The following is a 17,589-nucleotide window of genomic DNA, read 5'->3' as shown; positions in this document are numbered from 1 at the left end:
TTGGGAAATTTTCATACCCATATTCTATGAAATGGATTTTATACGAATTTTGAAAACTTAGTCGGCGAAAATAGCAAAATTCTAAAAAAATTGTCGATTATTTCAAAAATTTATTTCTCATGAACTAAAAGTGATTTTTCAAAACGGCTTTTTGCATTTAAAAAGAGGACACTTTAATTAATAATCGAAAGTGATAACAGCGACAGCTCTGTTAGTAATGAATATGATGATAAATTACAAGCGAAGAGATGAAAACTAGACGAAACTGCAACAAAAGATTTTATATATCGTATTGGGATTGTTACGATGAGGTTGCTAATGACAAACCTGATATAAATAAAGTTGTATTCAATGAAAAAAGTCCTATTGGGGTTGAATGAACTTGATTATTATCTGCACTGTCCAACACCTAAAAGAGATACTAATTCCTGTGAATGGTGGAGAACTAAGTAATAGATTTTTGGTAACTATCTGATATCCGCCCCGATATTAAAAAATGGCCGGATACCGGATAGTTGCCAGATATCCGTTCCACCACTAATTTAAACTTATTCATTCAGATGTGAGGTTTATGTGAGTTTAGTGAAAAGTTGTTTGATAGTGTGATCTGTAAGCAGCTTACAGGTACAATATTGAGATTGATGTAAAAATGAACCAAGCGATACGTTTTGGTTCTTGAACGAAGCTTTGACTGATGAAGAACTTTTGGTTGAAGCTGAAAAAGTTTGTGTTGAGTTAGAAAATCTCCTGTTGGATAACTCTGAACAGACAGACATAGAAAATGAAGAAGATGACATTGTTATTACTAGTGCTAGTGAGGAAAGTGACACTGAAGTGGTAAAAATACATGGCAAAGGGCCCAAGAAGAAGAACAAGGCAGAAATTGATACAAAATGGAGAAAACGGGAAAAACAGACTGCAATTCCGGGATACGATTATCAAGAGGTCATAATTGGTGATACTTTTGCAAGTTGCAATAATCCTACAAATTATTTTCTTACACTGATGGATAACTGCTTGAAAGCTATTACCTTTCAAAGTAATTTGTGCGCCACACAAAGTAATAATGAGTTATCACAGTTTGCCAAGCCATAAACTCTTCTGGAGTAATGCTGAAGACTTGGGTGTACCACTTGTTATACGAACAATGACCCATAACAGGTTTCAGGAGATTTTATCATATCTGCATCAACAAAGCAGATAAACTATACAAGATCCGTCCGTATTTTGAAACACTTTAACCGTCAGTTCTCCAGTTATTATTATGGCATTAGGCAGTTGGTTGTGGATGAATCCATGATAATCTTCAAATGGAGGTCAAGTATGAAACAATTCAATCTCATGAATCCCATAAAAAGGTTATAAGCTCTGTTGCTTAGCAGATAACAAAGGGTACATAAAGATATTTGATGTGTATCAGGGAAAATCTCCTCAAACTGAAGAAAAATTTCAATATTATGAATTAAGTGAAAGTGTTGTGCTTCAACTTACTGAAGATGAGTTGAATAAAAATACAATGATTTATTTCGATAATTTTTTTACATCCGTCTTGTGGAAAACTGAAAATTGAGAAAACCTTAGCTTGTGGAACAATAAGGTCTCACAAAAAAGGAGCACCAAAAAATTTGGTAGATGATAAACGAATGAAAAGAGAAGATTATGATTATCAGATCTCAAATCAAAAGTTATTACAAATGGAAAGACAGTAAGCGCGTGAAATTTTGCTCTAATTTTCATGGAACAGAAGAGACCATCGTAAAAAGGAAGCAAAAGAATGGAACAAAAATTGATGTGCGCTGTCCTTCAGTCTTTTGGCAAAGGCTTTTCTTTGGTTTTACAGATATACGCTTCGTCAATCCTTTTGTCATATATTCCGAATGTGAAGGGGAAACGATGACGCTATTAGATTTTCGTCCTTCTGTAGCTACAAGTCTGATAAATAAATAAACAAATTTACTGCGTCCACGAAAATGTTGTAGCGCAAGTTCACCAGCCCAGTTACCCAAAAGCCGAAAGTACGGCTATTCTGTTACTGACGACGTAAGACGTGGGAACCGTGGTTCGCACTGGATTACTTTTGGAAAAGAAAGGAAGGTGTGAAAACTATTCTGCCAAACTCCACTCAAAATGTACTGCGTGCAATGTTTATTTATGTTGTAATGAAAGAAAAAATTGTTTTTCTGAACATCATAATGTGATTTAGCTAAAGCAAGTGTTATTTTCTAACGTAATAAAAAATGTACTATTTTTATATTAGCAATAAATGTTTTTGTATACGACAACATCACTAAAATATATTTTAATGCTTGACGGTACCCTCAAGGACCATTTTTTATTTGTTAAAATTGATTCCAAAGACCTTTATTGAGTGGATTTTGATAGCGTTTTAATTCTGTCACAAGGTTTAAAATCGATTTTGTTTTATTTCTTTTTAAGCTTCGTGTGCTGGTTATTGTGTGGTAACTTATATTTTGGGAATTTGCGATCGACATAATGATAATATTATGTTGAAAACTTCCGGACATTTATTCCATATTGATTTCGGAAAGTTTTTGGGTGACGCACAAATGTTTGGAAATTTTAAAAGGTAATTTAAATTTTATCTTGAATTAACGATTAAAACAATTTTATTTTATTTTTTTTTTTTAGAGATAGAGCACCTTTCGTATTAACATCCGATATGGCTTATGTAATAAACGGCGGTGATAGACCGTCAGAAAAATTCCACAAATTCGTAGATTTATGTTGTCAAGCTTTTAACATAATAAGAAATAATGGAAACTTATTTTTATATCTTTTTACATTGGTATTTATTTAAATATGTAAAAAATTTCGATGTAACAAATTTTTTTTTAGATGGCTTCGTCTGGAATTAAAGGTGTAACCGCGGAAGCGGTCAATAATTTAAGTCAAGCTTTACTTCCTGGGTTATCTAATCCGGAAGCTGCTGCATATTTCGCACGGTTAATTGAGAGTTCATTAAAATCATGGTTTACACAAATTAATTTCTTTTTGCACAATTTGGCTCAATTTAAATTGTCAGGTGAACAAGAAGGTGGTGAATTATTATCGTTTGTACCCAAGAAATACACGTAAGTAATTTTACTTTAATTACTTAATTCATATTTTTCACTCTAACATGAATTTGATTTTACTTAATTGGGACACGTTAAGGTATAATTCAAAAATTATCATGTCGTTTAAAACTCAAGTAAGCCGTTACGAATAATAAAAAGTGCGGAAAAGTGTAAAACTTACCGAAAAATCACTTTAAAGTTTCGACGTGACGTCACTTTTTGTGACGTCATCGACCGTGCTAACCATTTTTATAGCGCATTTGGTTAAAACGCATATTTTCGGGTGAAATACGGTTGTTTCTTAGGTTTTCGACACACAACGACTAAAATGTCGTTGTTTACTATTTATAAACTAAAGATAATCTAAAATCTAGTGTTAGTTCTACTTGCACTGTCACTAGAACTAACATTAGACCAGTGACAGTGCAAGTGTAAAACCGCATCTGTAAAGCCGTCTTTAGAGACGTGCGGCTAAACCCAAATGATTCTAGTTTTCGGTCTAGTGTTAGTTCTAGGGGCAGTGGTAGGTAGCGCTAGTTAGCGTAAGATATTACTATGTTGTATATTTTTATTAAACTAAAATTAGAATTAGATTAGTCGTGAAAAATCCTTTCAGTTGTCAATATCAACTTTAATTTTATTATTATATTCGTAACCTTCATAAAATAACCTTTAAAGTTAGTCCAAACTTGACGCATTTATCTCAAAAAACCAAAAAGTTCGAACTTTCAACTTTTAATTTTGACATATTTGTCAACTTAATAAAAAATCCTTTAAAATGAGTCCAAACTCGACATATTTATTAATGGAAATACAATCACTTCCGCTTTGAAACGGCAACGTCAATTTTGACATATTTGTCATCGTCATTAAAAAACCTTTAAAAATAAAAAAGTTATAATAAAAAACATTAAACCCGAAGTTAGCAACAATGAAGATAGCAATTTAATTTTTAAATGTTAATACCAACCTTAATTTTTGATTTTTTTTATTATATTTCCGTTTTTGTAACAAATTTTAACACATTTTATAAAAATTAAGAATATGTCAAAATGCCATTGACATTTCAAACCGGAAGTTGCTTATATCTAGTGTAATATTGGAATTAAACATCATGTTTGGACTCATTTTAAAGGATTTTTAATGAAGATTACAAATATGTCAAAATTGAGGTTGATATTTTAAACCTGAAGTTAGTTATCATATAATAGAAGTTTTATAACTGAAGTTAATCTAGTGTTAGTCACTTTTCCGCACTTTCTTTTTATTTTTAAAGTGTTTTTTGGGTCATTTCACATTGACTCTTGAATTTTTCCCAAGTTTCTTAATATTTTTTTCGTTAAAAAGCGTTCTTAAATTTTAACCTGTAAACTTGTAACACTTCGTCCTTAATTTCATTTTACAACTTTTTAAACTTTAATTTTGTAAATTAATAACTAATAATCTGATTTCGACTTTGACATGTGATCTTTTTTAACAAAACGAAAATAAATATTAAGAAACTTGTTTGTAAAATGGATAAGATGAGAGATATTAATCTATTTGTAGAGTTTCTGAAGATAGCCAAGGTCCGAAACTGGTTAGATTTAAATTCTATATAAAATGAAAACCAGTTTAAAAGTACAAAATCAAACTCGAGATTACTTTCTTCAAAAATTTTTACACGAATCGTCATCATTTTGTCTCTAGTTTTAGTGATTAAATTTATGCCACGACTTACAGAAACACCTGTATAATCGTAAAACGTAACGAGTGATCAAGCGGGTTCTGTGCTTGTGATAGCTGTCATCAGTGTTCTGTGATAAAAATGGACAGGCACCATACAATTTTCAATAGTTTGGTGCGACGTCTTATATTCCGAGACGTCTTATATTTTTAGAGAGATGAAAACGAAAATCCCGTTTTTCTCAACATTATTCATTTGTCGCTTAGTCAAGTGATGCATAACGCGGTCCAATTGTTGTGCAGCGCAAGATCAAGAACTAGAATCATTCGGGTTTAGCCGTCTTAAGAGACTTAAGGCTAAACCCAAATATTTTTACTTCTAAGTCTAATGTTAGTTGTAGTGGCAGTGCAAGAGTAAAACTAGAAGTAGCACTATACCTAGAACTAAAATCGTTCGGGTTTAGCCGTCTTTAGAGACGTGCGGCTAAACACAAATGATTCTAGTTCTAGGTATAGTGTTAGTTCTACACAGTAACAGTGTTAGTGTAAAACTAGAACTAACACTAGACCTAGAACTAGAAAGTTTCGGGTTGAACCGTGCGTCTGAAGACCCGCTCGAAGAAAGCGATTTTTGAAAATTGATGAAACAACAGCTGTGGTGTCCGAGTGGTTAAGGAGATGGACTTGAAATCCATTGGGTTCTACCCGCACAGGTTCGAATCCTGTCCACAGCGAATTTTTTTATACAGATTTTGTTGATTCAAAAGTTTATTTAATTGTAAAATCGTATAGAAATAATTAAGCATCCCTAAGATCTCCTTTATTCTCTGAATTAATTAAAGTTTGTTAAAAAATCTTTTCTTTCTAGAAGAATTAAAATTTCTGGTGACATTAAACGACTTGACGACAAAAAACAAAGCATAATTGGTTCGTGCCAAATAAACGAATTAACGATTAATTAGTGTCCTATTTAAGCGAAGTTAAATAAAATTTCATATTTTTAAATAATTGAAGACCTTGCAGCAACAACACGTCAGCTCCTTTTTAACAAATTGTTTAGGAGGCACAAAAAAAATTTCTGTAACAATACCCTAAGTCTTTTACAATAAGTTTTTTTTTCTATTAGATATAATCAAAGTTTCACACCGATTAAAATCATTTTTAGCAAAATTATACTTTCAAAAATTTGTTTATTCATAATTGTGTGTTGGAGCTACCAATTGACCAAAAAACTACTTTATTAGTATTTTATAGATTTACAAAACCAGTAATTTATTTAAACAGTTATTCATTTGCGTCATCGTCAGTCATATCAATGTCATCGTGATTTTCTACCACATTATCAGATTTTAAAGGTCTGTAAAATGGTAAATCATTTTCGGGTACATACTTATTTGCTAATGTCATTAAATTGTTGAATTTTTGGAATTTCAATGGCAGTGGTGTAGAATATGAAGCTGCTGAAAGTTCTAAAGAGATGTGTCCATTAGTTCTGGCTATTTGAAAATTTTATTTAAACAATTATTCATTTGCGTCATCGTCAGTCATATCAATGTCATCATGATTTTCTACCATATTCTCACATTTTAAAGATCTCTAAATTGGTAAATCAGTTTCGGGTACATACTTATTTGCTAATGTCATTAAAATGTTGAATTTTTAAAATTTTAATGGCAGTGGTGTAGAATATGCAGCTGCTGAAAGCTCTAAAGAGATGTGTCCATTAGTTCTGGCTATTAGAAAATCTTATTTAAACAGTTATTCATTTGCGTCATTGTCAGTCATATCAATGTCATCATGATTTTCCACCACATTCTCAGATTTTAAAGATCTGTAAAATGGTAAATCATTTTCGGGTACATACTTATTTGCTAATGTCATTAAATTGTTGAATTTTTGAAATTTTAATGGCAGTGGTGTAGAATATGCAGCTGCTGAAAGCTCTAAAGAGATGTGTCCATTAGTTCTGGCTATTAGAAAATCTTATTTAAACAGTTATTCATTTGCGTCATTGTCAGTCATATCAATGTCATCATGATTTTCCACCACATTCTCAGATTTTAAAGATCTGTAAAATGGTAAATCATTTTCGGGTACATACTTATTTGCTAATGTCATTAAAATGTTGAATTTTTGAAATTTTAATGGTAGTGGTGTAGAATATGCAGCTGCTGAAAGTTTTAAAGAGATGTGTCCATTAGTTCTGGCTATTAAAAAATCTTATTTCAACAGTTATTCATTTGCGTCATCGTCAGTCATATCAATGTCATCATGATTTTCTACCACTTTCTCAGATTTTAGAAATCTGTAAAAAATGGTAAATCATTTTCGGGTACATACTTATTTGCTAATGTCATTAGATTGTTGAATTTTTGAAATTTCAATGGCAGTGGTGTAGAATATGCAGCTGCTGAAAGTTCTAAAGAGATGTATCCATTAGTTCTGGCTATTTGAAAATTTTATTTAAACAGTTATTCATTTCCGTCATCGTTAATCATATCAATGTCATCATGATTTTCTACCACATTCTCAGATTTTAAAAATCTGTACAGGGTGTCCAAATTTCGATGGGTTTGCATGGTATCTCAGTTATTATGAAAGATAGAAAGTTGAGGCTTTCGCGAACTTGACCTACTTTTTTGTGAAACTTACAACGGCGCAAACCAAATTTTCATAGCCCTCTTCGTTTTTGATATACAGGGAGTGTTTCAAAATTTACGATTTTCAGACACCTCCTGTATCTCGGCTATCCGGAAACGTAAAAACGGATTCTAATAGATTTTTTCACGTAGAATCCAATGGTGCACGTAGAATTTTTCTAGTCATCACTGTTTTTGGGTTATAAAGAGTTAAGTATTTTAGAAGTTGAGTATTCAGTATTTGAGTTGTGTTTATAATTCAAAAACCGTGATGACTAGAAAAATTCTAGGTGTTCACCATTGGATTCCACGTGAAAAAATCTATTAGAAACCGTTTTTACTTTTTTACTAAGTTGCCGGATAGCCGAGATACAGGAGGTGTCTGAAAATCGTAAATTTCAAACACTCCCTGTATATCAAAAACGAAGAGCGCTATGAAAATTTGGTTTGCGCCGTTGTAAGTTTCACAAAAAAGTAGCTGAGGTTCGCGAAAGCCGCAACTTTCTATCTTTCATAATAACTGAGATACCCTGCAAACCCATCGAAATTTGGACACCCTGTACAATGGTAAATCATTTTCAGGTACATACTTATTTGCTAATGTCATTAAATTGTTGAATTTTTGAAATTTTAATGGCAGTGGTGTAGAATATGCAGCTGCTGAAAGTTCTAAAGAGATGTGCCCATTAGTTCTGGCTATTTGAAAATTTTATTTAAACAGTTATTCATTTGGGTCATCGTGAGTCATATCAATGTCATCATGATTTTCTACCACATTATCAGATTTTAAAGGTCTGTAAAATGGCAAATCATTTTCGTTTACATACTTATTTGCTAATGTCATTTCATAGTTTAATTTTTGAAATTTTAATGGCAGTGGTGTAGAATATGCAGCTGCTGAAAGTTCTAAAGAGATGTGTCCATTAGTTCTGGCTATTTGAAAATCCTTAAGAATCAGCAAACTAGCAGATATTGAACATTGGATGCCTTTTAGTCACACTGCTGTAAGATATTACAAGTTTTCACATAGCAAACTTCTCCTTTTCCTTATTAGATCTCGTTAGATCTCGAATGTAGGTACAGATAGTGACTTAGTTGTTCCAACAGAAAAGCTAGAATTTCAACTCTTTTTCTGGGTATTCCATGAAAGGCATAAAATGCGTTTTTGCAAACTTTAAGTTTTATTGTTGCGATTCGTATCTAGAAATAAATGGAGAATCCATAAAATTTTGAAGCACTTACTATAACTAATAGAAGATGAGTATTTAAAAAAAGCTATGTACTTGCCTCGTTCTTACACCAACTGATGGCTACTATTTTATTGGATGCAACAGTGTATTTAACTCATTTTTGACAATAAGCTTAGCTGCCTTGTTGTTGCTGCAAATTGTTTATCTTTAATTTATATATAATACTATATAATGTATTAAACTATATATAATGTTTTCTTTTGCAGTATGTCTAGTGACGGTCGTTTATCTCATGTTCAAGTCTTAGGATTTCGAAAACTTTACGATCCGGATAAATACTATGTTTATATATTAAGGACGTGGAGACATAATCAAGTTCAACATATGGACGTTTTTAGGACTTATAAGGAGTTTTGTGAATTTCATCAAAAATTGTGCATTCATTTTCCTTTGGCGAAACTTTTCAGGTAAGTTTTTTGTTTAAACGGTAATTAATGATTTAAATTTTATTAATAGCATATATTTTTATTTTTAAAATGTGTTATTATCTGTATCCTATTAAAACAAAGAATGCCAATTTTACACTTATACACAAATTGATAAAACTCGAGGGTTTTTCAAAATTATTTTGATCGTATCTTTTAAAAATAGGAAGTGTTTCTTCGTCACTGATTTAAAGTAATTAATTAGAAATTAATAACTTAAATAAAAATTTATTTGTTAAAAACTCCAAGGAAGTGTACACAATAATAAATCATATTACAATAATAACATTGTTAACAAAGTCGTCTCATAGTCGGATATCAGCAATAAAAATTTAATATCTACCTAATATCAGTAACAGTATCACTCGGATACACTTAAATAATCGGAATTACTTTCAATAGCCTTACAATTAGATAATAATATTAATTAAATAAATTTATTTTATAACAGATTTTCTATCGTAATCTAAATCCTCAAAATGTTTTGCCAAAATATATTTTTTTACGCGCTAGTTTGGCTAAGATTATCATCATCATCACCATCTCCTTTTTTTATGCTAAAATTTCTTACGCGTTGTTCTGGTTCGGGACTATCACTTCTAAAGAAAATACTTGCAGCTTGATCACTATAACCAAAATTACTCTTTGTATTCGGTGTTTTCGGTGCTTTCGGTGATTCTTGAGGTTGTTTTATTTGAACCTTTTCAAAACTGGTGTTCTGCGTGCCATAATAGGTGTTATCTTCAGTCTTTTTCGTTGATTTTATAGCTCCATATTCATCTTCACTTTCATCACTACTTTCATTATCGTTATTATCAAAACCATCCAACGTTATAAATTTCTTTTGATTTTCGTTCTCAACAGTTTTAAAGTCGTTTTGATTACTTGTATGGTTTTGTGTTGGTTTTGAAATTTTCGCACCAAATTCGTCTTCACTCTCACTTTCTGATTTTGATTCAATTTTTATTGAAGATTTTGATTCAATTTTTGTTGAAGATTTTGGTTCAACTTCAGTTTGAATTTTTATTGCTTCCGGTTGAGCTTTTTTCTCTATTTCGGGTTCGATTTGAGGTGGAATAGGAGCTACTTTTTTCAAATTTGATTTTGGTTGTTTTGATTTTACATCGTTTTGTTTAGGAGTTACTGTGAAGAAATTAAAAATGTATAATCCTGATTTAAAACTAAATAAATAAAAACTACCTTCAGCGTTATATCCACCAGGTGGTGGAGGAACATCTTGTTTAGGAATAGGAGTTCCACACCAATTTTGCGGTTTAACACTCCCATTTTTAGCAGTATTTTCTGCTAATTTTGCACCGTTCATTGATTTCGTTTTAAATCGGGAGGAACTCGGACCTGTATAATCAAAAAGAAAACGAAATCGTCTAAAAATAACTTTTAAAATCCGAAGGTTACATAAACACCGCCTTATTTAAATTAAATTTATGTCACTTTTTATGTTTACTTACCGAATTCGGATTGAACGCGAAATGTTCCACCAACGATGACATCTTCTTCGTTAGTTTTTCCCTTTTTTTTCTTTTGTCCGCTTGTCGAAAGTTCTCCTTTAAAACCAAAAAGATTAAACCGCATTTTTAACCACTTCAAACACTTTATCAAAGACTTTTCTTATGAGATATTAGATATACACCTAACAAGTTATTACTAATTTGTATCTGGTGAGTTGTAATGTAAGTTTGAATCTTTCAAAGATAACGGTGTTATCGATCTTGGAGATATGAATTCAGAACGGTGTCGATAAAAATATCATCCACGATTAATCGCTGATAGATAACAACACTTCTTATTTTTGTTTGTATTTTTTTTTTTGGGTGTCGTCTCTATTAAGTTTTTAGTTAAAATGATGCAAATTTGCATTTGGCTTGTTATAACATGGTGTTGCAATCGGTTATAACGTTGTTTTTGACGGATTAAAAGGAAAAAAATGTTTACAAATTGGAATTGTGTTAGCGCGAGTTGAGATCATCGATATTTTTTCAGTTGCGGATACATATTTTCGGTGATTAAGCGTTCGTAAGCTATTTCGGAGAACGTCGATCGATTTTGGGCGTTAAAATATTAACGAAAAAATTTATATCTATATTATCGCACGTGATGATGGGTTTTTTAATTATAAACGATTTTTAATACATTATTATTGATCGATTATATTATTAAGATTTTGTTTAAAACTTTTCTACCCTTCGTCGAAAACAAGCTTTATTTAATTCTTTTGATAAGATTTGGACAATAACTTGAGTTATTTCCTATTATCTCCTTATAATAAATAATAAACTCGGAAGGAGGTATTTATGCCGCTCTTGAAGTTTTGTTTGTAAACCAACCTGGATGGAAGACGGTTCAGACCGATTAGACCAACAAATTTGAAAATTTCTAATTATGATTTCTGATATCAAATGCCTTGTTAATATCAAGGAGAACAAGAATAGATTTTGACACACCCAGAGGCCTATCCATATCTCCACCATTCACAGGAATTAGTATCTCTTTTAGGTGTTGGACACTGCAGATAATAATCAAGTTTAACCCCAATAGGCAATTTTTGATTGAATACAACTTTATTTATATCAGGTTTGTCATTAGCAACCTCATCGTAACATTCCCAATACGATATATAAAATCTCTTGTTGTAGTTTGGTCTAGTTTTCTTCTCTTCGTTTGTAATTCATCATCACATTCATTATGTCATGACATTCATGTCGCTGTTATCACTTTAGATTATTAATTAAAGTATCCTCTTTTTAATGCAAAGAGGCGTTTTGAAAAATCACTTGTAGTTCTTGAGATATAAATTTTTGAAATGATCGATAATTTTTCAAATTTTGCAATTTTCGAATATGAGTTTGAAAATGTCCCAAAGTGTTAATAAAAGTGTCCTCTTTCCAATGAACCAACCCGTTTTGCAAAATAACTTTTAGTTTTTGAGAAAACAATATTTGAAGTTTTGATAAAATTTTCGATGTTACAAATTTCATCGATAACTTTCAAAATTCGCTATAAAATTAATTTCTTGAAAGATCTTTGTGGAAATATCGCCAATTATTAATTATAGTATCCTCTTTTTAATGCAAAAAGCCGTTTTGAAAAATCGCTTTTAGTTCTTGAGAAATAAATTTTTGAAGTAATCGACAATTTTTTCGAATTTTGCTATTTTCGCCGATTAAGTTTTAAAAATTCGTATAAAATTCATTTCTTGGAATATGAGTATGAAAATTTCCCAAAGTGTTAATAAAAGTGTCCTCTTTCCAAAGAACCAACCCGTTTTGTAAAATAACTTTTAGTTTTTGAGAAAACAATATTTGAAGTTTTGATAAAATTTTCGATGTTGCAATTTTCATCGATAACTTTCAAAATTCGCTATAAAATTAATTTCTTGAAGGATCCTTGTGGAAATATCACCAATTATTAATTAAAGTATTCTCTTTTTAATGCAACAAGCCGTTTTAAAGAATCGCTTTTAGTTTTTGAGAAATAAATTTTTGAAATGAACGACAATTTTTTCGAATTTTACAATTTTCGCCGATTAAGTTTTAAAAATTCGTATAAAATACATTTCTTGGAATATGAGTATGAAAATTTTCCAAAGTGTTAATAAAAGTGTCCTCTTTCCAATGAACCAACCCGTTTTGCAAAATAACTTTTAGCTTTTGAAAAAACAATATTTGAAGTTTTGATAAAATTTTCGATGTTTCAATTTTCATCGATAACTTTCCAAATTCGCTATAAAATTAATTCCTTGAAGGATCCTTGTGGAAATATCACTATTTATTAACTAAAGTGTCCTCTTTTTAATGCAAAAAGCCGTTTTGAAAAATCACTTTTAGTTTTTGAGAAATAAATTTTTGAAATAATCGACAATATTTTCGAACTTTGCAATTTTCGCCGATTAAAATTTAAAAATTCGTATAAAATCCATTTCTTGGAATATGAGTATGAAAATTTTCCAAAGTGTTAATAAAAGTGTCCTCTTTCCAATGAACTAACCCGTTTTGAAAAATAACTTTTAGTTTTTGAGAAAACAATATTTGAAGTTTTGATAAAATTTTCGATGTTGCAATTTTCATCGATAACTTTCAAAATTCGCTATAAAATTAATTTCTTGAAGGATCCTTGTGGAAATATCACTATTTATTAACTAAAGTGTCCTCTTTTTAATGCAAAAAGCCGTTTTGCAAAGTAACTTTTAGTTTTTGAGAAAACAATATTTGAAGTTTTGATAAAATTTTCGATGTTGCAATTTTCATCGATAACTTTCAAAATTCGCTATAAAATTAATTTCTTGAAGGATCCTTGTGGAAATATCACTATTTATTAACTAAAGTGTCCTCTTTTTAATGCAAAAAGCCGTTTTGCAAAATAACTTTTAGTTTTTGAGAAAACAATATTTGAAGTTTTGATAAAATTTTCGATGTTGCAATTTTCATCGATAATTTTCAAAATTCGCTATAAAATTCATTTCTTGAAAAATCCTTGTGGAAATATCACCAATTATTAATTAAAGTATCCTCTTTTTAATGCAAAGAGGCATTTTGAAAAATCACGTTTCGTTCTTGAGAAAGAAATTTTTGAAATAATCGCCAATTTTTTCGAATTTTGCAATTTACGCCGATTAAGTTTTAAAAATTCGTATAAAATCCATTTTTTGGAATATGAGTATGAAAATTTTCCAAAGTGTTAATAAAAGTGTCCTCTTTCCAACGAACAAACCCGTTTTGAAAAATAACTTTTAGTTTTTGAGAAAAGTTTTAATGAAATTTTGGAAATATCGCCAATTATTAATTAAAGTATCCGCTTTTTAGATAGTTAAATCAGCATCAAAAAAGTTTATTTTGTATCTTGGATCTAAATAAGTTGACATATCTTATCAGCTTTCTTATTAATTTCATTTTTATTCAGAAAAGCCCGGTACCGCTTCATCACTAATCCTCACAATCTGTTTAGAGATATTTAATTGTCAAATTCTTCAATTGACGCTAATATGACAGACTTAGAAAAGTTTGCTCCAACCTGATAAGATCGTGTGGCTAGTCTTGAGACTTGGCGGGACCATTGCTTTATTCTCCATACTCAATAGCATTGAACCAACGAGGTTTTGTGCCATAAGTTTTGTTGCAAACGACACTATTATCGCAAAAAATTGCCGTAATGGCTGTTTCTAGACAAAGTGGTCGATTCCTCTAACCCTTAGCTTCATTTCTTGTCCAACTTTTCTCGGTAACGTCATTTTCTAAATTTATTAATGTATTAATAATTTCTTCACGACTTAATTAAACTTCGGGAGGCAGTGCAAAAAAAAATTGCACAGTTCTTGAAGTGAATTGAAAAAGTATTCAGCTTCGCTGCAACTAGACGCTGCACATGGTATAAATTTAGCTCGTGGATTAATTACTTTTATTCAAGCTTGGACACCTATATAAATCCCCGACATATTGCTGGCATTATCATATGACTTCTCACAATTGGATATAAGTATATCTAATTCTGAAAGTGTGTCTAGTATGGCTTTTGTCAATTCTAGAAGAATAAAAATCTTTCCACAAGATTCTCTCTCGCCATTCTCTTGCACGTACCTTATTACAAAGAACAATTGATCCACATGCGCCAAATCTTGCGAAGAATCAACAATTATTGAAAAATATTTAGATGCTTTAACTTCATCGACTATAATTCTTGTAGTTTCTTTAGCGAGTAATTCCACAAATTCTTCATAAATTGTTAAGGTCATGTAGTTTGTTCGACCAGAGCCAGGATTCTTATATTTTCAAATATGCTCCGCCAAGCATGGATCAAACTTTGCCACCAATTCCATTGCCATTAAAAAATTTACATTACTAGAAAAGTCTATTATCTCGTCACGACCTCATAACGGACGACCACGACTGGATTATTTTAACTTACTGCCCATCGTTTTCTTTTTTTTACGATTTTCATCGAAATTTCAATTAATTAAATTATGCCGCCTCTTAAAAACTGCCGCTCTAGGCTATAGCCTTTTCATTCTATTGGCAAATACTTCCTTGCCAACAAGATACTTCACGTTTCCCCCATAAAATACTTGTAATAAGTTACTTATCAATATTCAAGTCTCTTAAATCGCGGTCCACCTTGATTTTTTTCGGTAGTTTTGAGGTTGGGTTAACGATGAGTAACTGTAACTACTAATCACAATGTAGCTACACATCCAAACCAAACCAGCCATGCTTAAAACAGACCAAGCTTAAACCAACCTTTACACACTTAATGTTTATCAAAGTAAACGACTAGCTGATCTAAGTACTCTTCCACCAACTGTAGATAAAGCTGAAGATATATTTAAAGATTTCTTTGGGATTAGATTCAACTGAGATGGCTATAAGTTATGTTTAAGATCTTTATAACTGGGCTTAATTGCAATGAGTGTGTGGTCATTCAGCTTGTTATCTGCATTTGATTTTATAATGATCTCTCATTGAAATTTGTAACAAGATAAAGAGTGTAATTATATTAAGTCTCAATCAAATAAACATAATGAATAGATAACATTCCACTACTATACACTTGCACTCTCCCACATAAAATGCAACATACCTTAATAGTACAGGCATGGGGTAGTTTTGCAAAGGAAAAGTTTTGCATGGAAAAGGTAGCGTCCTTATGATAACTCTGAGCTGCCGTCTTAAGTGACGCACTAGAACTAACACAAGACCTAGAACTAGAAACATTCGGATTTAAAACTTTTTTTAACATTTTTAAAACTTTATCGGCGAAAATTGCAAAATTCAAAAAAAATGTCGATTATTTCACAAATTTATTTCTCAAGAACTAAAAGTGATTTTTCAAAACGGCTTTTTGCATTAAAAGGAGGATATTATAATTAATAATTGGTGATATTCCTACAAGGATCCTACAAGAAATTAATGTTTTAGCGAATTTTGAAACTTATCGATGAGAATTGCAACATCGAAAATTTTATCAAAATTTCAAATATTGTTTTCTCAAAAACTAAAGTTATTTTTCAAAACGTGTTCGTTCATTGGAAAGAGGACACTTTTATTAACATTTTGGGAAATGTTCATACTCATATTCCAAGAAATCGATTTTATACGAATTTTTAAAACTCAATCGGTGAAAACTGCAAAATTCAAAAAATTTTTCGATCATTTCAAAAATTTATTACTCAAAAACTAAAAGCGATTTTTCAAAACGGCTTTTTACGTTAAAAAGAGGATACCTTAATTAATTATTGGTGATATCTCCACAAGGATCCTTCAAGAAATAAATTTTATACCGAATTTTGAAAGTTATCGATGAAAATTGCAACATCGAACATTTTATCAAAACTTCAAATATTGTTTTCTCAAAAACTAAAAGTTATTTTTCAAAACGTTTTCGTTCATTGGAAAGAGGACACTTTTATTAACATTTTGGGAAATGTTCATACTCATATTCCAAGAAATTGATTTTATACGAATTTTTAAAACTTAGGCTACGGTTACAGTGCAAGCGAATTCGCGCGAACCATAGTTCGGGCGTGTTAATCGGCGAAAATTACAAAATTCGAAAAAATTGTCGATTATTTCAAAAATTTATTTCTCAAAAAGTGATAATCGAAAGTGATAACAGCGACAATTCTGTTAGTAATGAATGTGATGATGAATTGCAAGCAAAGAGAAGAAAACTAGACGTAACTGTAACAAGAGATTTTATATATCGTATTGGGATTGTTACAATGAGGTTGGTAATGACGAACCTGATATAAATAAAGTTGTATTCAATTAAAAAAAGTCCTATTGGGGTTGAACTTGATTATTATTTACACCACTACTATTCAGTTTTAGATGGTCCCTCGATTATTATCACATTGGATTAATTAATCTAAGCATTGTTGAAATATATCCAGATTTGTAACAAGATAAAGGGTGTAATTGCATTAAGTCTCAATGAAATAAACATAATGCATTGATAATATTCCATGCCAAATCCAAACATTAAAAACTATTTTATTAATAGTTTTAGATAATGAATCAAGATAATACATAACCAATTACAATCACTTTGTTTCCTTAAAAATTACACCAAAATTTAAAAAAAAACTCGTTAGGTCTTATCTTTTTGTTTCCTATAATAAAGTCTTAATAATTTTATTAACACCTTCTTTTATATAAAACCAAATTAATCATTATCGTTTTTTTTTTTAAATTCAATTACTTAACAAATCCATTAATTTAATTAAAACATGTAATATTGAAAAATAATCCCCAAAAATAATTTAAATACCTTCATCAGCATCGATTTCACTGTCCAAATTCGAATCATCCAACAATCCAAAACACATACAGAACGACATGACAAACGAAATTACTTCACCGAAAATTGAACTTATATTGATGTTATTTTTTTCTCTACAAACTTTAAGCTTGTTTTCGGCAAATCACCTTTTCCTTTGAGATAAAACATACATTGTTATCTCTAACGTAATCTTTAGTGCTTCCGTCTTTTTTTAAACAAATATATAAATTACTACCGAAAAGTT

The 17,589-nt window shown here is 30.6% G+C and overlaps 2 protein-coding genes and 1 non-coding gene across 3 annotated transcripts in view; 2 read left to right on the top strand and 1 right to left on the bottom strand.

Annotated features, from left to right (window-relative positions):
- LOC111414330 (phosphatidylinositol-4-phosphate 3-kinase catalytic subunit Pi3K68D) overlaps positions 1–17,589 on the top strand; it is a 38,920-nt gene that overhangs the window by 17,758 nt on the left and 3,573 nt on the right. The window contains exons 17-20 of the mRNA XM_071195132.1: positions 2,437–2,587; positions 2,650–2,806; positions 2,857–3,092; positions 8,838–9,038. Coding sequence (XP_071051233.1) covers positions 2,437–2,587; positions 2,650–2,806; positions 2,857–3,092; positions 8,838–9,038 — 745 coding nt within the window. The remainder of the gene's footprint in view (positions 1–2,436; positions 2,588–2,649; positions 2,807–2,856; positions 3,093–8,837; positions 9,039–17,589) is intronic.
- TRNAS-UGA (transfer RNA serine (anticodon UGA)) lies at positions 5,395–5,476 on the top strand. The gene has a single exon. It is a non-coding gene; the product is annotated as a tRNA-Ser (tRNA).
- On the bottom strand, positions 9,269–17,418 carry LOC111414331 (uncharacterized). The gene is made up of 4 exons (XM_023045641.2): positions 17,334–17,418; positions 10,526–10,621; positions 10,257–10,412; positions 9,269–10,199 (listed from the first exon to the last, which is right to left on the bottom strand). Exons 1-4 carry the CDS (start codon positions 17,401–17,403, stop codon positions 9,559–9,561), a joined length of 963 nt encoding a protein of 320 aa, XP_022901409.2. The 5' UTR covers positions 17,404–17,418; the 3' UTR covers positions 9,269–9,558.

Source organism: Onthophagus taurus, chromosome 3, assembly GCF_036711975.1.
Source record: "Onthophagus taurus isolate NC chromosome 3, IU_Otau_3.0, whole genome shotgun sequence".
NCBI classification, from domain to species: Eukaryota; Metazoa; Arthropoda; class Insecta; order Coleoptera; family Scarabaeidae; genus Onthophagus; species Onthophagus taurus.
The sequence above is the reverse complement of the archived record's forward strand: the minus strand, read 5'-3'. Positions and strand labels throughout refer to the sequence as shown.

Coding starts and splice junctions, on each gene's coding strand:
- LOC111414331 (XM_023045641.2), bottom strand. CDS start 17,403: ATGTCGTTCTGTATGTGTTTTGGATTGTTGGATGATTCGAATTTGGAC. Junction 10,413..10,525: donor TCGCGTTCAATCCGAATTCG/GTAAGTAAACAT, acceptor TTGATTATACAG/GTCCGAGTTCCTCCCGATTT. Junction 10,200..10,256: donor TGGTGGATATAACGCTGAAG/GTAGTTTTTATT, acceptor ATTTCTTCACAG/TAACTCCTAAACAAAACGAT.